This window comes from Aptenodytes patagonicus, chromosome 5 (genome assembly GCF_965638725.1).
Source record: "Aptenodytes patagonicus chromosome 5, bAptPat1.pri.cur, whole genome shotgun sequence".
NCBI classification, from domain to species: Eukaryota; Metazoa; Chordata; class Aves; order Sphenisciformes; family Spheniscidae; genus Aptenodytes; species Aptenodytes patagonicus.
The window spans coordinates 35,364,981-35,380,253 of record NC_134953.1 but is presented as its reverse complement, the minus strand read 5'-3'; the positions used below and the strand labels follow the sequence as shown (position 1 = coordinate 35,380,253).

Below are 15,273 nucleotides of genomic sequence, written 5' to 3'. Positions count from 1 at the left end.
TCTCATACAGGAGTTTATCTTTAGATTTGTGATATTCTCAGTGCACTTACTCCCTGTTTCAAATTCAAAATGGCAATCTATTTAAATGATCTGGTGACTTTTCACTTGCCTGTGCAAGATCGATTAGGAAAAATCATAACAGACCTGACCCTAAAACCGTAACATATAGTGCCCAGTTAGATTCTCTCATGACACAAAACGGTGACTTCACCAGCAGGCTGCCCAGCAAATATTTGGATGCAACTGTCTCAGATGGATATTTTGTACACCAAATGCCACCTGCAGTAAATGCACAAGAAATCAAAGCAGGACTGTATACCCAACAGAGAAATCCTGGTATAAAGGTATGATATGGGAGTGACAGTGTAGAACCTCTAAGAAATCCTTTTCCTACTGAACATCCCTTTAATATTGAGCAGCTGAAAGGACCTCTCTGGGTTTACATAGCAGTATCATTTTTGTATGGCCATAATTTCTCTGTGTGTGTAAATGTCCCCCTATTAGCAATGGATCCAAGTAGCCAATTTCAACCAACTTTGATGTTGAAAGGAATTAAAGATAATTTCACTCCTTCAACTGCTGTGGAGATAGGAAGTCATGTAGAAAAGAGAGACCATATAAATTTCTAAACTTAGGGAAAAGCTGCAAAACTCATGCTTTGTTAGACACTGTGTGTCCACATTAAGTGTCTTCTCAGCTGGAGGAAGGCTTCTAGTGAAGCTATCAATCATCTGTGAAGATCCTTGTCCCACAGGATACATCTGATGGGGTTGATTCTGTACTTATGTGGGGACCACATGTGAATTGGCTTCAAAACCAATGCCCCTGGTCTCCCAAGCAGAAACAGAGGAATACATGTGACTGGTCTACCTCAGTTAACCACACTTCATAACTTGTCTTGTGCATGAGCAACTTTAAGACATAGAGGATCATCAAACTGCAATTTAAAGTCACACAGTGTTTAATTTGATTTTTAAGGTTTTCAGGTTTGATCTCAGAGATTGTTTTCCAAATTCACATGGGGATGGGTTTTTTGTAACTTACTATTTCTGTTATGAAATGTATTTTGAGTGCATTTATCTCATATATGGTGATTTAAAGAGGCTACAGTAATTTAATCTGGAGGCATTTCAAGATGGGATTGACATCAGGAGTACCGGGAGGAGCCAGTTTCTGGACTCTTACCTGGAAAAAGGAAAAACAATTCCTTGCGCTTTTTCAGCCTTTTACAGTTTCTTTTAGAAATCCTACAGGAATACACAACAGTCAATAAAATAGTTCATTGAAGCACCTGATATCAATGTTTTGTTGATGGCATTGCACAGAGGTGTGGCCGCGGTGCCATTTGGAGCACTAGAGCAGTTGAAGGAGGACTGCAGAATATTAAAAAACCTTGAGCAGAAGATGAGCAAGCTCTCAGGATAAAATTAATCTGACAACACCTGAAATAATAAGAGTTTGCTCTAAGCTGTTCTGGCCTCTGTGTCTAATTATCAGAGAAAGGTAAGGATGATGCATCCTAGCTAACGTAGGCACCTGCATGTTTTAGGATGATGTCTTCAATGACTGACTCCATGATTACCTTAGAGAAGATACCTACTTCACACTGCTCAGTTAGGTAAAATGGAGCCTACAAACTTTTCTCTTGCCATTGCTTTCACCTTGATAGGGTTAGGCTTTAGCTCACTGTCGTTGGCCAGATGATTAATTTTCACCTTATCCAATCAAAACTGAAGCAGAAGCGCATGACAGTAAGGTAGTTAACCATATTTAATTTGTTTTGTAGGGCTACATGTTGACCTTCTGCCCTGCTAAGCGAATGGAAAGACTTCAGCTGACCTCAGCAGGCTGAAATGAAGAAATGAGTTACTGAGGCTAATAATTTTGCCTTTTAACTTAGCTGTGGCTTCAGGACGCATTCAGGTAGACACCCTAAATGCTAGAGTCTCTGCCCATTTAACCAATCTATAGTGGTCATATGCCATGGTAATCAAAGTCAATGGCAATCAGTGGCAACAGTTTGCTTTTCAGTTTAAAAATGAGTAAGTAGAAGTCGTCAGTTATAAAAAGCCTTGCAAATTCTTTTCCATGCGTCCAATACAAATCTTCATATATTTCCATTTAGGATAAATCTGAATAGGAATTGAATAGATTTCTACTGGCACATTCTGATGATATTCAAGGAGTAGGTGTAGCAATCTGTGGGAACTAAGAAATTAAGAAAAATATTGCAGTGCTGTCAAGAGTAGGTGTAGACATTTTGTACCTGCTAAACCAAAATGATGGGCCTAACATTTAAAATAATATGCTGATGTAACACTCGAGCAGAACAGTGATTTAGAGAGACAATGATCTTTCCTCTGCTATCCAGTTTCCCCAATACTAGAAGGAAGCCAAATGCTTTGCAATGCAAATAGAGTGGCAAATAAAAGGATGGTGTGAAGGCGTGATTCATCTGAAAAAAATGTTTCACTTAAGAAACCCCAGAAGGCAGGATATAGATCCCCTATTTAATTCACCCTACCCCCTTCTGGCTTCTCTGCACTAGCGCAGCAGTGACCGCGCAGGATTTTCCTTGTTTTGTAGGTTGTGCCTTGGGTTTCTTTGCCCTTCAGTGGACGCTTGTCTGGAGAAGAAAACATGGTTACAATGCTTCCTTTTTTATTATTGCTGTCTGCTGGGATTACTCTTAAATTAGGGAGCAGAATAGTTGCTAGCTGAATCTCAAATCTCTGGATAATATAGATGGCACAAAGCCTTCTTCATTTCAAGTTAGAATGTGTGCTGCAACAGCAGGACAGCATAGCTGGAGGTAGGCTTGGAGTGCAGAGAGAACATCTCGCCTTGTACAACACCTGCAGAAGTGCCATTTAAAGCCTCAGTCTCATGTTCCCTTAAGAGAAAGGACTAGAAGTTCAGTGCAATGTTTAATTTTTTAATTAAGCATCTGACAGATCAACTGAATTATGAAGCTTGATTTTAGAACGAACATCTCTAGGAAGTGAATGCAAAGGAGGACCAAAGCAGAAGCAGGTGCAAGAGTGTGAAAAGCCAGACTTTGCAGTAACATGTTTCTGATGTGGTGGAAAACTGGGCATTTGAACCAGCTCAAGAGCAGATACGCACTGAGCTCGAGAAGATACTATTCATGTTAATTAGGGCCGAGTCCTACACATTTAACTCCCACTGATTTCTTAAGGGTTCCAATTCAAGTCAATGTCAGTAGGAACGTGTAAGGGCTGCAGGCACGGGCTCTTTACGCTATTAGGAGTCACATTTTGGGACTTATTAAGACTAGGATTTGCTGAACAGACTGTACTGCAAAACCATGCTAATTAGCATCTAAAATTCTTGGAAAGCTGCCACAGATTCCTGGGAGCTGTCTACACCACCAGCAAAAGTGGCTTTAGAGATGCTGATTGCCTGAAATAGGTTGGGGCATAACTTGCCCTTTTGCAGTGATTTTTATTGCATCCATGTAGCCACCCTGGCTTTTGACAAAACCCTTTTGGTGCACACCTCAGACGGCTGTTCTCGGTAGTCTTGCAGGGAGTGCTTCTGGAAAACTTGAACCAGTGGGTTTGTTCTAGAGTCTAACCTGGAGTGCTGAACTGCTTGGGATGATGCTGGGTGGAAAGTGTTTCAGTGTGTCTTTTTCACATGTATTAGTTTTCTGTGGTAGCGCACTATCTTGTGAGTTGGTGAATGAATTTTAGCAAGGCAGAATTACAGTGATTCTTTCCTTATTTGTTTGTCTCTATGGTAAGGCTATCATTTCCAGTGGCTCCCATAGTTTACACAAAACTCATCAAAGGGTTTCAGCCATTGGTATTTGTTGAGACTGGAGCTCCTCCTCACTTACTTTGGTCAAGCATTGATTTAACAATAATGCAGTTCAGTTAACTTGAGACTTTCACTTGTTTGGTTTCAATTCCAGGAATGGTCTCTCCATGATGTGTTCCTGTTTCTAGTTTTCCTCTGTAGCCTGGAAAATTACTTGGAGATTTTGAGGCTCAAATCCCATCCCTGACTGATTCAGGAGAGGCCAGATCACACCTTAAGAGATATGCCTTACCGTGAAGCAAAAGGGCACTCTGATTTGGCATCTTGTGTTCTCCCCTCTTCTGATGGGTCTCTCTTGATGTGTCTGAAATCCTGAACTCTGTAGCAGAGATGGGAATGCGAGGCTCCCACTGGGATACATGAAGCACCAGGATTACATGGAGACTTTCTTTTCAATCTCCCTCAAACCCACTCTTAGGTATCTTGGCTGTCCATACGCAGCTTGTAAGGGTCATACCTTGATTAAGCAAAAGCCTTTTGGCTCCCCGATGGGATTTCTCCACTGGATGTAGCGCAGAAAGACTTCTTTTGGGAAAGTCGCAGTAGCTAAAGAACGGGGGGAGTATCTAAAAACAGGAAAAAACGTAGTGTCTATAAATATATAACCTAGGGTAGGGCTTCCCAGTTGTGGCATGTGTCCTGCCAATGGTACGCAGAAGACTTCAGGATAGTATGAAGGTATTTCATGAATATCTGAATGCCTCCTTACCCTCAGGAATGTGGCCCAAGGTGGAGACAGGAACTGCTGAACAGCTGCCGCTGCCATCTCTGCCTTGAGGTGAGCCTTGAACACTTCGGAGGGAAGCAGAGCTCCCTGTCCTCTGCCTTCCACCAAGGAATACATACCTTTGGTCTAGAAGTTCATGCTTTTCCTTGAAGGCTAGCCCCCTGTGTTTGTGCCCCGGCTGTAAATGTCAGGGGGCAAACAGAGCCACCAAGCACCTATGTGAAATCCTGATGAAGCAACGAGGCTAGTCAAATTTTCCCTTCTAACTGCATTTTCTTATATTTTAAATAAGCATATGTTAGCCAGGAGACTTCTGTCTTCTGTAGAAAGCTGTTAGCAACACTATATATCTCACTCGTTCCAGCACATTTTACTTCTGGCAAACGTTGATAACCATGTGCGAAGCAATGAGGATCTGCGCTTGTGACCATCACCTGCCGAGGAGGAATTCAGAGAGGAAGCCAAGAAATCAGGGACGAGGGATGGATGGGAGATACTATTTTGGCTCATTTGTTGCATCTGCTGAAGACAACCAGAGCTGCAAAACTGGCAGCAGAAGAGAGATGGCTCCCATTCCTCTCCAGTCAATCCGATGAATAATTAATGCACTTTTAATATATAATAGTATAATATACGTTTCACGATACATGCTAGTAGCACAGCTATCGAAGTACCATCGTATTAAAGATGCATAATTAAATGAACTGCACAAAACCAAGAACATGGTTAAAAATTCATGGCTTGCTTCAGAGCAGTGGCGGCTGCGTACTGAACAGCCGTTAGGGAAGCGGCTATAAGCCTCTCTTTCCAGCTCGTTTAAAGAATATTAATCAGGAAGAAGTGGCATCGGCCTATTTCGGAAAAGTAGATTAATGAGGAACAAAGAAACTGGGAGCCAAGAAAGGTATTGCCTTGAACTTTATTATTCAACACTCGCTATTCTAGCTAAATAATAGGGAGTTAATAACACTATCAATAATCCTTAATAATGCATTTCTGCAAATTCGTCTGCAGAATCAAACCGATGATTTTAGCGGCGTTGGCCACGTTCGTGGTTAATAACCCGCGTGTCACAGCTGGAAGAGGGGCCGCGCTGGCTCTGCCCCGCTCCCCCCGGCACGGCGTGCTCTGTCGCACGTGGGCGGCCGAGGCCCGCGGACGCCGCAGAACGCGGACGCCCCCGAGCAGCCGTGAGGGGCGGGCGGTGGGCGGGGCCGCGGACAGCCGTTGGGGGCGGCGGGAGTTTTGAACGGCGGCGGCGTTGAGGAGGATGCGGCGGCGGTCCGTGCCGGGCGCCGGTGGTGAGGAGCCGGTGAGCCGCGGGCGTCCCTCGCCCCGTGGGCGGGCGGCTGTGGGGCCGGGCGGGAGGCGGTGTGGGGCGGCGGCGGGGAAGGCGGCCGCCCGCGGCCCGGCGTTGCTCCGCTGCTGCTCTGCCGCGGGGCTCGGCGCAGGTGCCGTCCGTTAACGGCTCAGGCCGACCAGCGCCCGCTCCTGCTGCGAGCGGATGGCGACCAGCAGCTGCTCGGGAGGCGGTGTGTCGGACGCTGCCCGGCTTCGGGTGGCCCTCGGCGGGCGGGAGCCTGCGCTGTCCCCGAGCTCGGCGTGTCCGTTCCGGCTGCAGACTACCGGTGGAGCTGGAGAACGGCCCTTGTGGAAGCCTGCTTTACGTGGCCGAGCCGGCCCCTGCTCGGGCGGGTAGCGGCCCGGGTTGGATGCGGTAAAGCAGCCCTCCAGCGGAGGTGTGCTGGTCGGTCAGGGCGCGGCGTGTGCTGGGGACAGAGGCAACCGGTTAGCTGCCCGGACAAAGGTGACGCTGCTTTGGTGGGCTGAGCTCCCTGCTCACCCTCTTCAGGGTCGCGGGTTGTGAAGCTGATCCTTTCTGGCTCTTTCATCTTTTAGCCATTGATTTTCTTATTAATGAGGTTTTTCTAAACCTCGAATCACTTAAAAACCTGAATTAGTTGAACTCAACTGTGTCTGTAAAGCTTTTGCTGTGATTGCAACAAATACTCGTTCCTGTGTCTAGCTAGAAAAGTTCCCAAGCTAGGATCTTGACTTCACAGCCTCTGTTTTAGAAGAATGCTTGCTGCCTGACTACTTGCTTATTTTAAATGAGTATAGTAGACGTATGGGGTTTAGACTTAAGCCTCTGTGGTAATAAATCAAAAGTGTACCTTGGAATAAGATTCTGAAAGCCTATATTTAAGATATCAATTAAACAAAATAAATTTTCAATTTGTTCTGCCTTCAGCAGTATCTATATCATTTTTCTTAGTAGTTGTTTGATTTTTTTTGTTTGTTTTGTGACTCCATCACCTATGTAAAACTAGAAATCCTTTAAAATTTCTTATATTCTAGGTATACTTAGGTAGGGAATACAAAGAGTCTGAAAGTACTGCTTAGGCAGTTCCTGATTATGGGGCTGAAAATCTCAACAGCTGTTAGTAATCTTGTCTGGGTTATGCTGCCACTGATGGGGGAAGGATGGAGACCGCAAGGGAAATGGTGCATTAGTAGACAGCATATGGCAAAACAGTGCTGTGTCATTCCTCCAAGTCCAGATGGTGTGCTCGTATTTTTAGAAGGAACTAGGGGAAAAAAAAAAAAAGCTGACCAATTTTTTTTGGTAGACATGAAGAACTTCATACATTCCAAATCAGGCTGCTAAGTCGTTCCTTCAGATAAGATTTATATGGTGCAATTATTTAAGCTATGGCCCAACAACCATTTAACGCTAGTCCAGAATATTTTATGTGAGACTGGCTGAGATGTAGCATGGACTAAATCCTTTGTGTAGTTCTGAAAGTTGTGGTACTGATACATGCAGATGCCCCAAACTAGGAGAGTTTATTTGCTCACCATAGTTATGTACCAGGTGATGGACCTGGAGAGGAGCTGTGGTCTGTGCTGTGTCAGTGCAGAGGCCTGTTACCCTGGAAAATGTTAGGGGGAAGTACTATTTCACTCCTCTGAGATGAAATTCAGCTTTGTAACAGCTGATGTATTAGTTTAGGCTCAAAGAATGAGTAATTATTTCTTAGGGGCAGCTATGGGCCTTGCTTAGGTTTTCATAGCCGTGTAAAATTTGACTCAGAAAAAAAGATTGTTGAAAGCTATTTGCTTCTCCTTTCCTTCTGGGATGAGAGCTGAGAAAATGTGTGGATAGAGAAGCAGGTGCAGGGGATGTGGAGGTGTTGGTGCACTACTTTATCCTATGCTGGATATGCTGGGGTTGAAAGTTTAGACAGCAAATCTATGGGGGGGCGGGGAAACTGGGGTAGTCTATTGGTGCCATCCTGTGTCCGAAGCCTTTGTATATCAACTGTAGAGAAAACCAGCAGAACTTCTGTGGAAAACATCTCTGATGTGAGTTTTGGGAGCTATTCACCACCAAACAACCCTCTGGCACCAGAGGGCTGTTGTCCTGGTAACCTGTGCATGTCCCAGACATCTCTCATGGGTTCTCAGATTGAAAGTTCTTAGTTTCTGTAGAGTCCTCTGTACTTTATTAGTGTCCTCTTTCATGGTGGTGTCTAGGCATCATCTGTGTTTTTACCGTGTGACTTAATTGTCTTAAACACTGACAAATTCAGTAGAACATGTATTTGTCCTACTTTACCTGATTACACAAGCCTGGGGTCTTTATCATCTTGGGGGGAATCCACCTCCTTTATTACCTGAGGAAAATGAGAAACTGTGTGTACATGGGCTTAGCAACTTGCTGGCTCTTGATGTAGGGCAGAAGAAGCTTCTGTATGGCTCTAGGTCCCATTTTAACAAGAATGAAGTTGCTGTCTGTAACCGAAGGTGTGGGAAATAGAACAAGAGGCTTATACTGCTGAAGGGATCTGACAGCCTCTGGGTTTTTATAGTAGTGTCCTGAGGTGGCTGGGAATTGGCTCTGTTTCAGATGTCATGTAGTAGTAGAGTATTAAAACTTGAGCATGTTGCTGTGCTGGTACTGAGTGTGGCTTATGGACTGGAGGTACTTTTCCCTTACGTGTAACAAAGGGGGATGGTTTGGAAGGAGAAGCGATCTGTGAGCAGATGGAACAGCAGCTGAAACATTATGTATCTTTACATTATGGCATCAGGCCTTCAAAAACAATAAAACCCACTCCTGCAAAGTTGGAAGGGAATGGGTGGTGACTATGTACTGAGCTTCCACCTGCCTCTTGTGACTGTTATAAAGGGTCACTTTCTCATGTCAAAGGCAGCTAATGACAGAGTGAGTCCCAAGTAAAGAAGAAAATCGTCCGCATTACCCGTTTCACGGGTTCTGGATTTCTCGGGTACTTGAGTTGTGGGGAAATTAGCTGCTTCTTATTTCTATCCTGATTAGCGGCTTGAGGGAGAGCAGTTGCTGGTACTTTTCTACCAGCTGAAATATTGAACTTGTAAATCGAAATTATTGTACCATGAGTTTCAGTCAATTGCTTATAGATCCATCCCCAAAGCACTTGTTTTGAGTTCAGATGTACTAGAAAACTGAAAACTGTGACACAGTGCTTTTAATTCCAGAGGTAGTTGGGACACTCTTGCTCAGTGTTGAAAAAGCTTCACTCATCACTGACTTGCAATGTATTTGCAATGCAACCCTGCAATACAGTGAATGTGTCAGAAATATTTGGTTTGGCCAGGGATGGTCACATAACAAGGAAATGTGTATCAGAGTCATCAGTGGCATCTAGCATGCCTTTGGGAGACAGCAAACTGTCTGTGATCCTTCACCTTTATTACCTGCTGGCTTGATGTGGATTGATAATGCACACTTATAAGTGTTTTTTTTCTCTGAAAGTAGGTAGGAAAAAGTTGACTTCCCAGAAGTTTTTATAATACCTTAAAAAACCCCCACTCCTTCAAAAAAACAGTGATGCAGAATTCTAGTGACGTGTCAGGCAAATCTATCTTATTTCATACTTTTGAAAGAAAAGCGTGCATGGCTGTGCCATCAGGCAAGGCATGGTCCTTGTCTAGTGTTGAAGCTACCACAGCTGTCTGACTTCCAGTGCATGGCCTGAAACAGTCAAGTATTGGGATATTATCTTTTTTTCGCTTCTGGTGTTACCTGATTTTTATATCAACCACAAGTGAAAAAACCACATTTTTTTAATCCTTTTTAAGATGGCCAAAGAAGTAATGAGATTGAATTTCTGATTTTAAATATTTCAGATATTTTCCTGAGTTTAGAGTTTATTTTAGTAGGGGTCACTGTAAAAAGTGGAATGTTAATTTATAAGCTTTGTTCAGTTAGGCCTCTCAATGACCATATGAGGGGACCATACATTATTATCCTATGAATGACACATTAAGGCACATACCTTTTTAGTAACTTTCAGATGCTACGGTGAGTTAATGTTACTACCTGGTTTGGAATTTGCATGTATAATGGGTATAGCGAACCTGTTACATCCTGTGTTTTACTCTTGTTCCTGAAGAGAGAACCATTATTTTACCTTTAGTAGCCATTGTAATGGCTGCATATAATTAAAACCTAGGGTTTTCTATCCCAACTGTGAAATAAGTAGAGCTTGTTAAAAATTCAGGATATTGTTAGTTGGATTTTTGTTTAGTCCTTTGTTTGTTTTTTGCATATCTAGGAATGCGACATCCAAGAGAAGATTAACTTTGAAATCCGCATGCGAGAAGGCATCTGTAAGCTACTTGCAGTGAGCACACAAAAAGACCAACTCTTGCAAGCGGTTAAAAACCTGATGGTTTGCAATGCTCGTATACTTGCATACAGGACAGAGCTACAGAACCAAAAAGAAGAGCTGGTCTCTTGCAGAACCGAAGAACGGTGAGTAACAGCTCAAATTCAAATGGAGCATTATGAAGCAGGCTTTTGCTTACGTGAATTCTTAGCAGGCTGTCTAGGAAAGTGGGTTTAAACCGTTCCTTTTGTCTTCCCCCATACAAACATACATTACTGCTGCCTTAAAACATTATTTTATAAGACCATTCCAGTATCTTCTTTTTACTTTAAGAAATTAAATACAAGTCATATTTTTCTGTGTAGATTTTATTATTGACATTAAACTAGAATTCAGCATCTGAGTATCAGACATATTTTCTTGATTACCTTTCGCATACAAAAAGGTACCTAACCAAGTCTGAAGGAACAAAACAAAACTATCCAAGTCAGAATACACCTATTTCTACTTTTCATTCTTTCTATTGTTATTAAGGTCCCTTTAATGGTGGAATCATCATGGTTAATTGATACCCTCTGCTGGCCACTTTTGTTAACTACAGCAAAGTAATAAAAAAATACAACAATAAATATGAAGAAAAATTGGTTTAGTTGAAAGTATTCTCATGTTATAACTCTTGAATGAGCTAAAGTATACATGGTTTATTTGAATAATGTTATAATTTTTTTTCCTAATGGAATATATTTTGGGTGAGATGTTGAGAATCATGGTGCAGAGACACTATTGCTCTCAGGTTATTGCTTTAATGAAATATTATATTGCAATTTAGCATAGAAACTCTTCAAGTACATGTTTAGCTCCAGTTAATTGTATTTATAGGAACAGTCCTGCTACTTTTTGCTTTCAGAAATGTGGTCTTACAGGAGAAATTTATTGAAGGAAAGAATTATATTTTCTGACTATGTCAACTATTATCGTGAAAGCTGATTTTGAAAGCTAGCACTTATAACTTGTGGTATTCTGTAATTATTGCAGTTGTATTGCTTTTTCCTACTACGATGAAGACCTTTATAGCGATACATCTTTTATTTATGTTTTTAACGATGGAATAATATCAAGTATGTATATATGCTGATGTTCTCAACTGCCGGTCTTTGATGTCAGTGACCACAGAATGGTGATGACATATGTCCAGAACAGGGCAGAGATACTTGGAGATATATCTGAACAGCTATATTGTTTTCTTAGTGTCATAGTCAGCTGTATTGTTTACTTGATTTGTGTCTGTCATGCATTGCTTAGAGCTCTGTCTTAAGGGGTCCTTTGAATTGTCAGTGGAGGTCGTTAGAAGAGATGCATGCTATAGAGTTATTTCTCTACCATTTAGATCACATCTTTGATAGCTGATAGTGCATTTGCAGTTCTTTTTGCAGTATTTGCTCAAGACTGGAATTTGGTTAAAGCTTAATCTGGATAAGATGATGGCTGAGAGAGAAAATTCTAGGGTTTTCAAGTGAATTTTGTTCCTGTTTCTTGTTACGTGGGTCTGTAATCTGTGAGTTCTGAACATATTATAACTGCCTCTGGAAGTCAGGATATTGGTAGCAGCTAGAAATTTTCATTTCACCTTATTTGCTTAGGAGTTAGGAGCAGTGGCAGATATAAGGAGAGCACTCTATTGTTACTCATTATCTACAGATTGTTTTTGATTCAATTTAAGGTTGACCTTGAGATCTACACTCTGGCTACTTAGCAAACTGGCTGCCTGCATGTAAAATCACAATATTAACGATGCAACATTTTGTCATTGGTCTCTATTAATAGAGGAGGAGGCAATTCTCTAACCAATAATAGAACCGATAAATTAAGTTGCTTATTCATTTATGTGTACAGAAGGGGAAAAGTTGATAATGTATTTGATTCTGTTGGAGCTAGAAAAGACAAGGAAGATGAATCTACTTGTCTTTTAATACCCAGGTTAAATAAGCTTTGAAGTAAAGTCTTCTAGGGAATTAAGAAAATTGATGATGTACCTTCCTTCCAGATTATTCTCAAGAATCTAATGACTCATATTTTAAACCAGAGATACCAAATTTAACTTTAAAGAAAAGCATTTGAAATGAGCTATAATATGAAAACCCTGATGCTTTTTAATGTTTAAAGAGTTGAGTTTTAGAAGTCTAAATGCACAGATCTCAAACCTCGTTTTTCTTTTCTTCTTTTTGGCAGGTCTTCAGAAAATGGGACAAAAGACCGGGTGGCATGCAGAGCAAAGGTTGCTGTATCAGGTAAGCGGCTGGGTAGTCACTTAATTATAGGAGCTAATTGGCTGGATAGTAACTTGTAATACAAATTATACAAACAAGATGGTATTTTTAAAGTGTGTATGTGCTTCAGGGGCATAAATCCTCTTGTGCTTCAAGGGGGCTTGTGCTTTTAAGTCACATGCGTGCTTTTGAAGATCCTACCTAGTATTTCCATTTTACTTTCAGGGACTTTCACAGTGGGAAATACCTTTTTCTGTTTGTCACTAAACACTGAATACATTTCAAAGCTACGTAAGTGTAGATGTGCTGATAACTTTTTTTTCTCCCCACAAAGACAAACTTTGATGTGATCATACAGGGTATGTCTAACAAATTGAGGGCAGAATTGTAACTAGTATGCAAATGTTATTTAGTTAATGCAGATTACATTACTACACTAAAGGTATAGTGGTATGGCTTCAATGCAAACTAGTAACAAGAATATTTAACAGTGATTTCCAGTAGGCTGGTACACTGTTTCCTAGCCTGTTCTCAAGCCTTCAGCACTATGAATTTATCATTTTGTTTGCCTATGCCAATAGTGGATGTTACTACGTTCAGCATTCCTGTAGTTGTTCATTGTGGCTGTTCTGCTAGCGTTGCTAACAGATCTGTTTGTGCTCCCTGACCTGCTTCATTAAAAATAAAGTAGTGTAGAAGGGCTTACTACTTAAGCTGTTTAAGTTAATTCTGCATATTTTGACATATCTTTAAGCAAGGTAACTTCTAGTAGAAGAAGAGTGATGAGCACATGGTTCAATAATCTTTTCTGCCAGCGCGGCTGTTTGCAGAATGTGTATCTGTCTTTCCTCCTTATGGTAGTTGGATGAAAGCATCTGTTTGCCTGTCTGTGCTGTGGTTGCACCTTTCGCCACATTTATAGAGTTATCTGCAGTGAAGACTTCAGGATCATATAACACACTTTTGTTATCTTTAGAAAATCAGAATTGTGTAAGGACTCTATTTTTAGTATGAAAGATTTGTTTAGCATATGAAACATTTAGCTAGTTTCTTTTGATGGGACAAGAGAATAGAAGGGTGAAATACACTACTTCCTATTATGTGCCATCTGTTAATGATTCTGGCCTGTTACTGACATAGTGGTTCTCAAACTGGAGGTTATGATCCTGAGAAGTATGGCATAGATTGAGGTGAAGAAGAGAAAGAGGCATCAACTACCTCATTGTGAACTCAAGTCTGTGAGTGCTGGGATGCTGCCGTGCCTCGCCCCTCTACAGATACTCGTGTCAGGAAGCCTAGCCAGGTCCAGTTTATGGCAGGAAAGCCTAAACGTTCTTCTTGGCCTCTGCTGAGAGATTTATGCTTTCTATATATCATCTGTTCTTAACTCCTTATTTTCTACTATGTGTGCCTGAGAAGCAGAAAACTGAGGTACATGAGAAGTAATTGTGGGGACAGGCTTGTTTGTGCTTGGCAAGGGCAGCAGCCTCTGGGCAAGATACATGTTTGGGAGATCCTGAGATGACATTAATACATCCCTCCCTGGTTCCTCCTTGCATTGTCCTCTGACCCATTACCCTGTGTCCATTTAGCATGCCAAATCAGGTCCTGTCTGCTTCCACAGCTGCAGTACGTTCATATCTGTAATGTCCCGTTATTCTTCTTTCCCTGTCTTTCTCAATCCTTGTAGCACATTGGGCATGCTGCATTTCTTCTCTCTTGTATGCTGACCTTCAGTGGATTTGCAACTGGAGTTGCTCTGCATGTTTGGAAGGCACACGTGTGTGTGCATGTGCTTGCCTTGTTGAGAATGCAGTTGCGAATACAAGCAGCATGAATCAGGAGATGTCGTGACTGAAATGTCTGGGAGAGGGTGGAAATGAGGAGTGAGTGGTAGTCCATGTAATATGACAGGGCATGTAATTTAAGAATTGGAGATATAGAATGGATTTTTTAGGGGAAAGTAATCCATCCACTTGTAAATATATTAGCATATCATGTGGTTAGTACATGCCAGAAACTTAGACTATTACCAGAAAAAAATGCGATCATGTGGCCAACACCAAAAGCTCAGGACAGCTATGCAGGAGTACTGAGGAATGTACTCCTACAGAAAGCAACTGTATGTCAGATACTGTGTGGGGAGTGCATTCTTTAATCCACAGATTTTCACACTTCTATTATTTTTACTTATTTATCCCCCGTGAGTGTGAATAAATTATGTAATTTATGTTATCTTATCAATCAATTATTTTGTCAGAAGACAATACATTAAATGTTGATCGAAACGCATAATCATAATTTAAAGTAGTTTTATAAAGGAATCACTGGCATCAAATCTGATTAATTGTAGTGCTTGAATGTATCCAATTTGAATCCACACGGGTTTACAGCTAATGGTAACTGAAATTAAGGTGTGTGAAAATTGATCTTTGTTTTTGATAAATGGCAGCTTTTTCAATCCAAGAATGAATTGAAAACTGATTTGCAAGTATCATGTTAAACTTGTTCAAGTGATTGACTAGCTATATCCTGATGATTTTCTAAGGTATAAATATTTCAGCTAGCATGATATCGAAAGTGGCATACAGAAGTAATCTTTAATCTAGTATTCTAATTGTTAACAAGACCTATTGAGCGCATTAGAATTGTCATTCAGAGTTTGCTATGATTAAAGATGAAAAAAAGGCTTTTATTGTAACTATTTTCACATATTTATGTAAATTTAAGACCTTTGTCTTTTAGGGAAGAAACATTCTGTGCTTTGTCTCTGACAGAGATA

The 15,273-nt window shown here is 41.3% G+C and overlaps 1 protein-coding gene across 10 annotated transcripts in view; it reads left to right on the top strand.

Moving 5' to 3' along the window:
* Nucleotides 1–15,273, top strand: part of RTKN2 (rhotekin 2) — a 219,915-nt gene that overhangs the window by 173,564 nt on the left and 31,078 nt on the right. For 9 of the 10 annotated variants that reach the window (XM_076339340.1, XM_076339333.1, XM_076339334.1 and 6 more), the window contains 2 exons: nucleotides 10,171–10,370; nucleotides 12,454–12,512. In XM_076339340.1, coding sequence (XP_076195455.1) covers nucleotides 10,210–10,370; nucleotides 12,454–12,512 — 220 coding nt within the window. In that variant the 5' untranslated portion in view covers nucleotides 10,171–10,209. Of the gene's footprint in view, nucleotides 1–5,840; nucleotides 5,883–10,170; nucleotides 10,371–12,453; nucleotides 12,513–15,273 lie in introns of those variants that run through there. The other variant, XM_076339330.1, reaches the window with a different exon arrangement.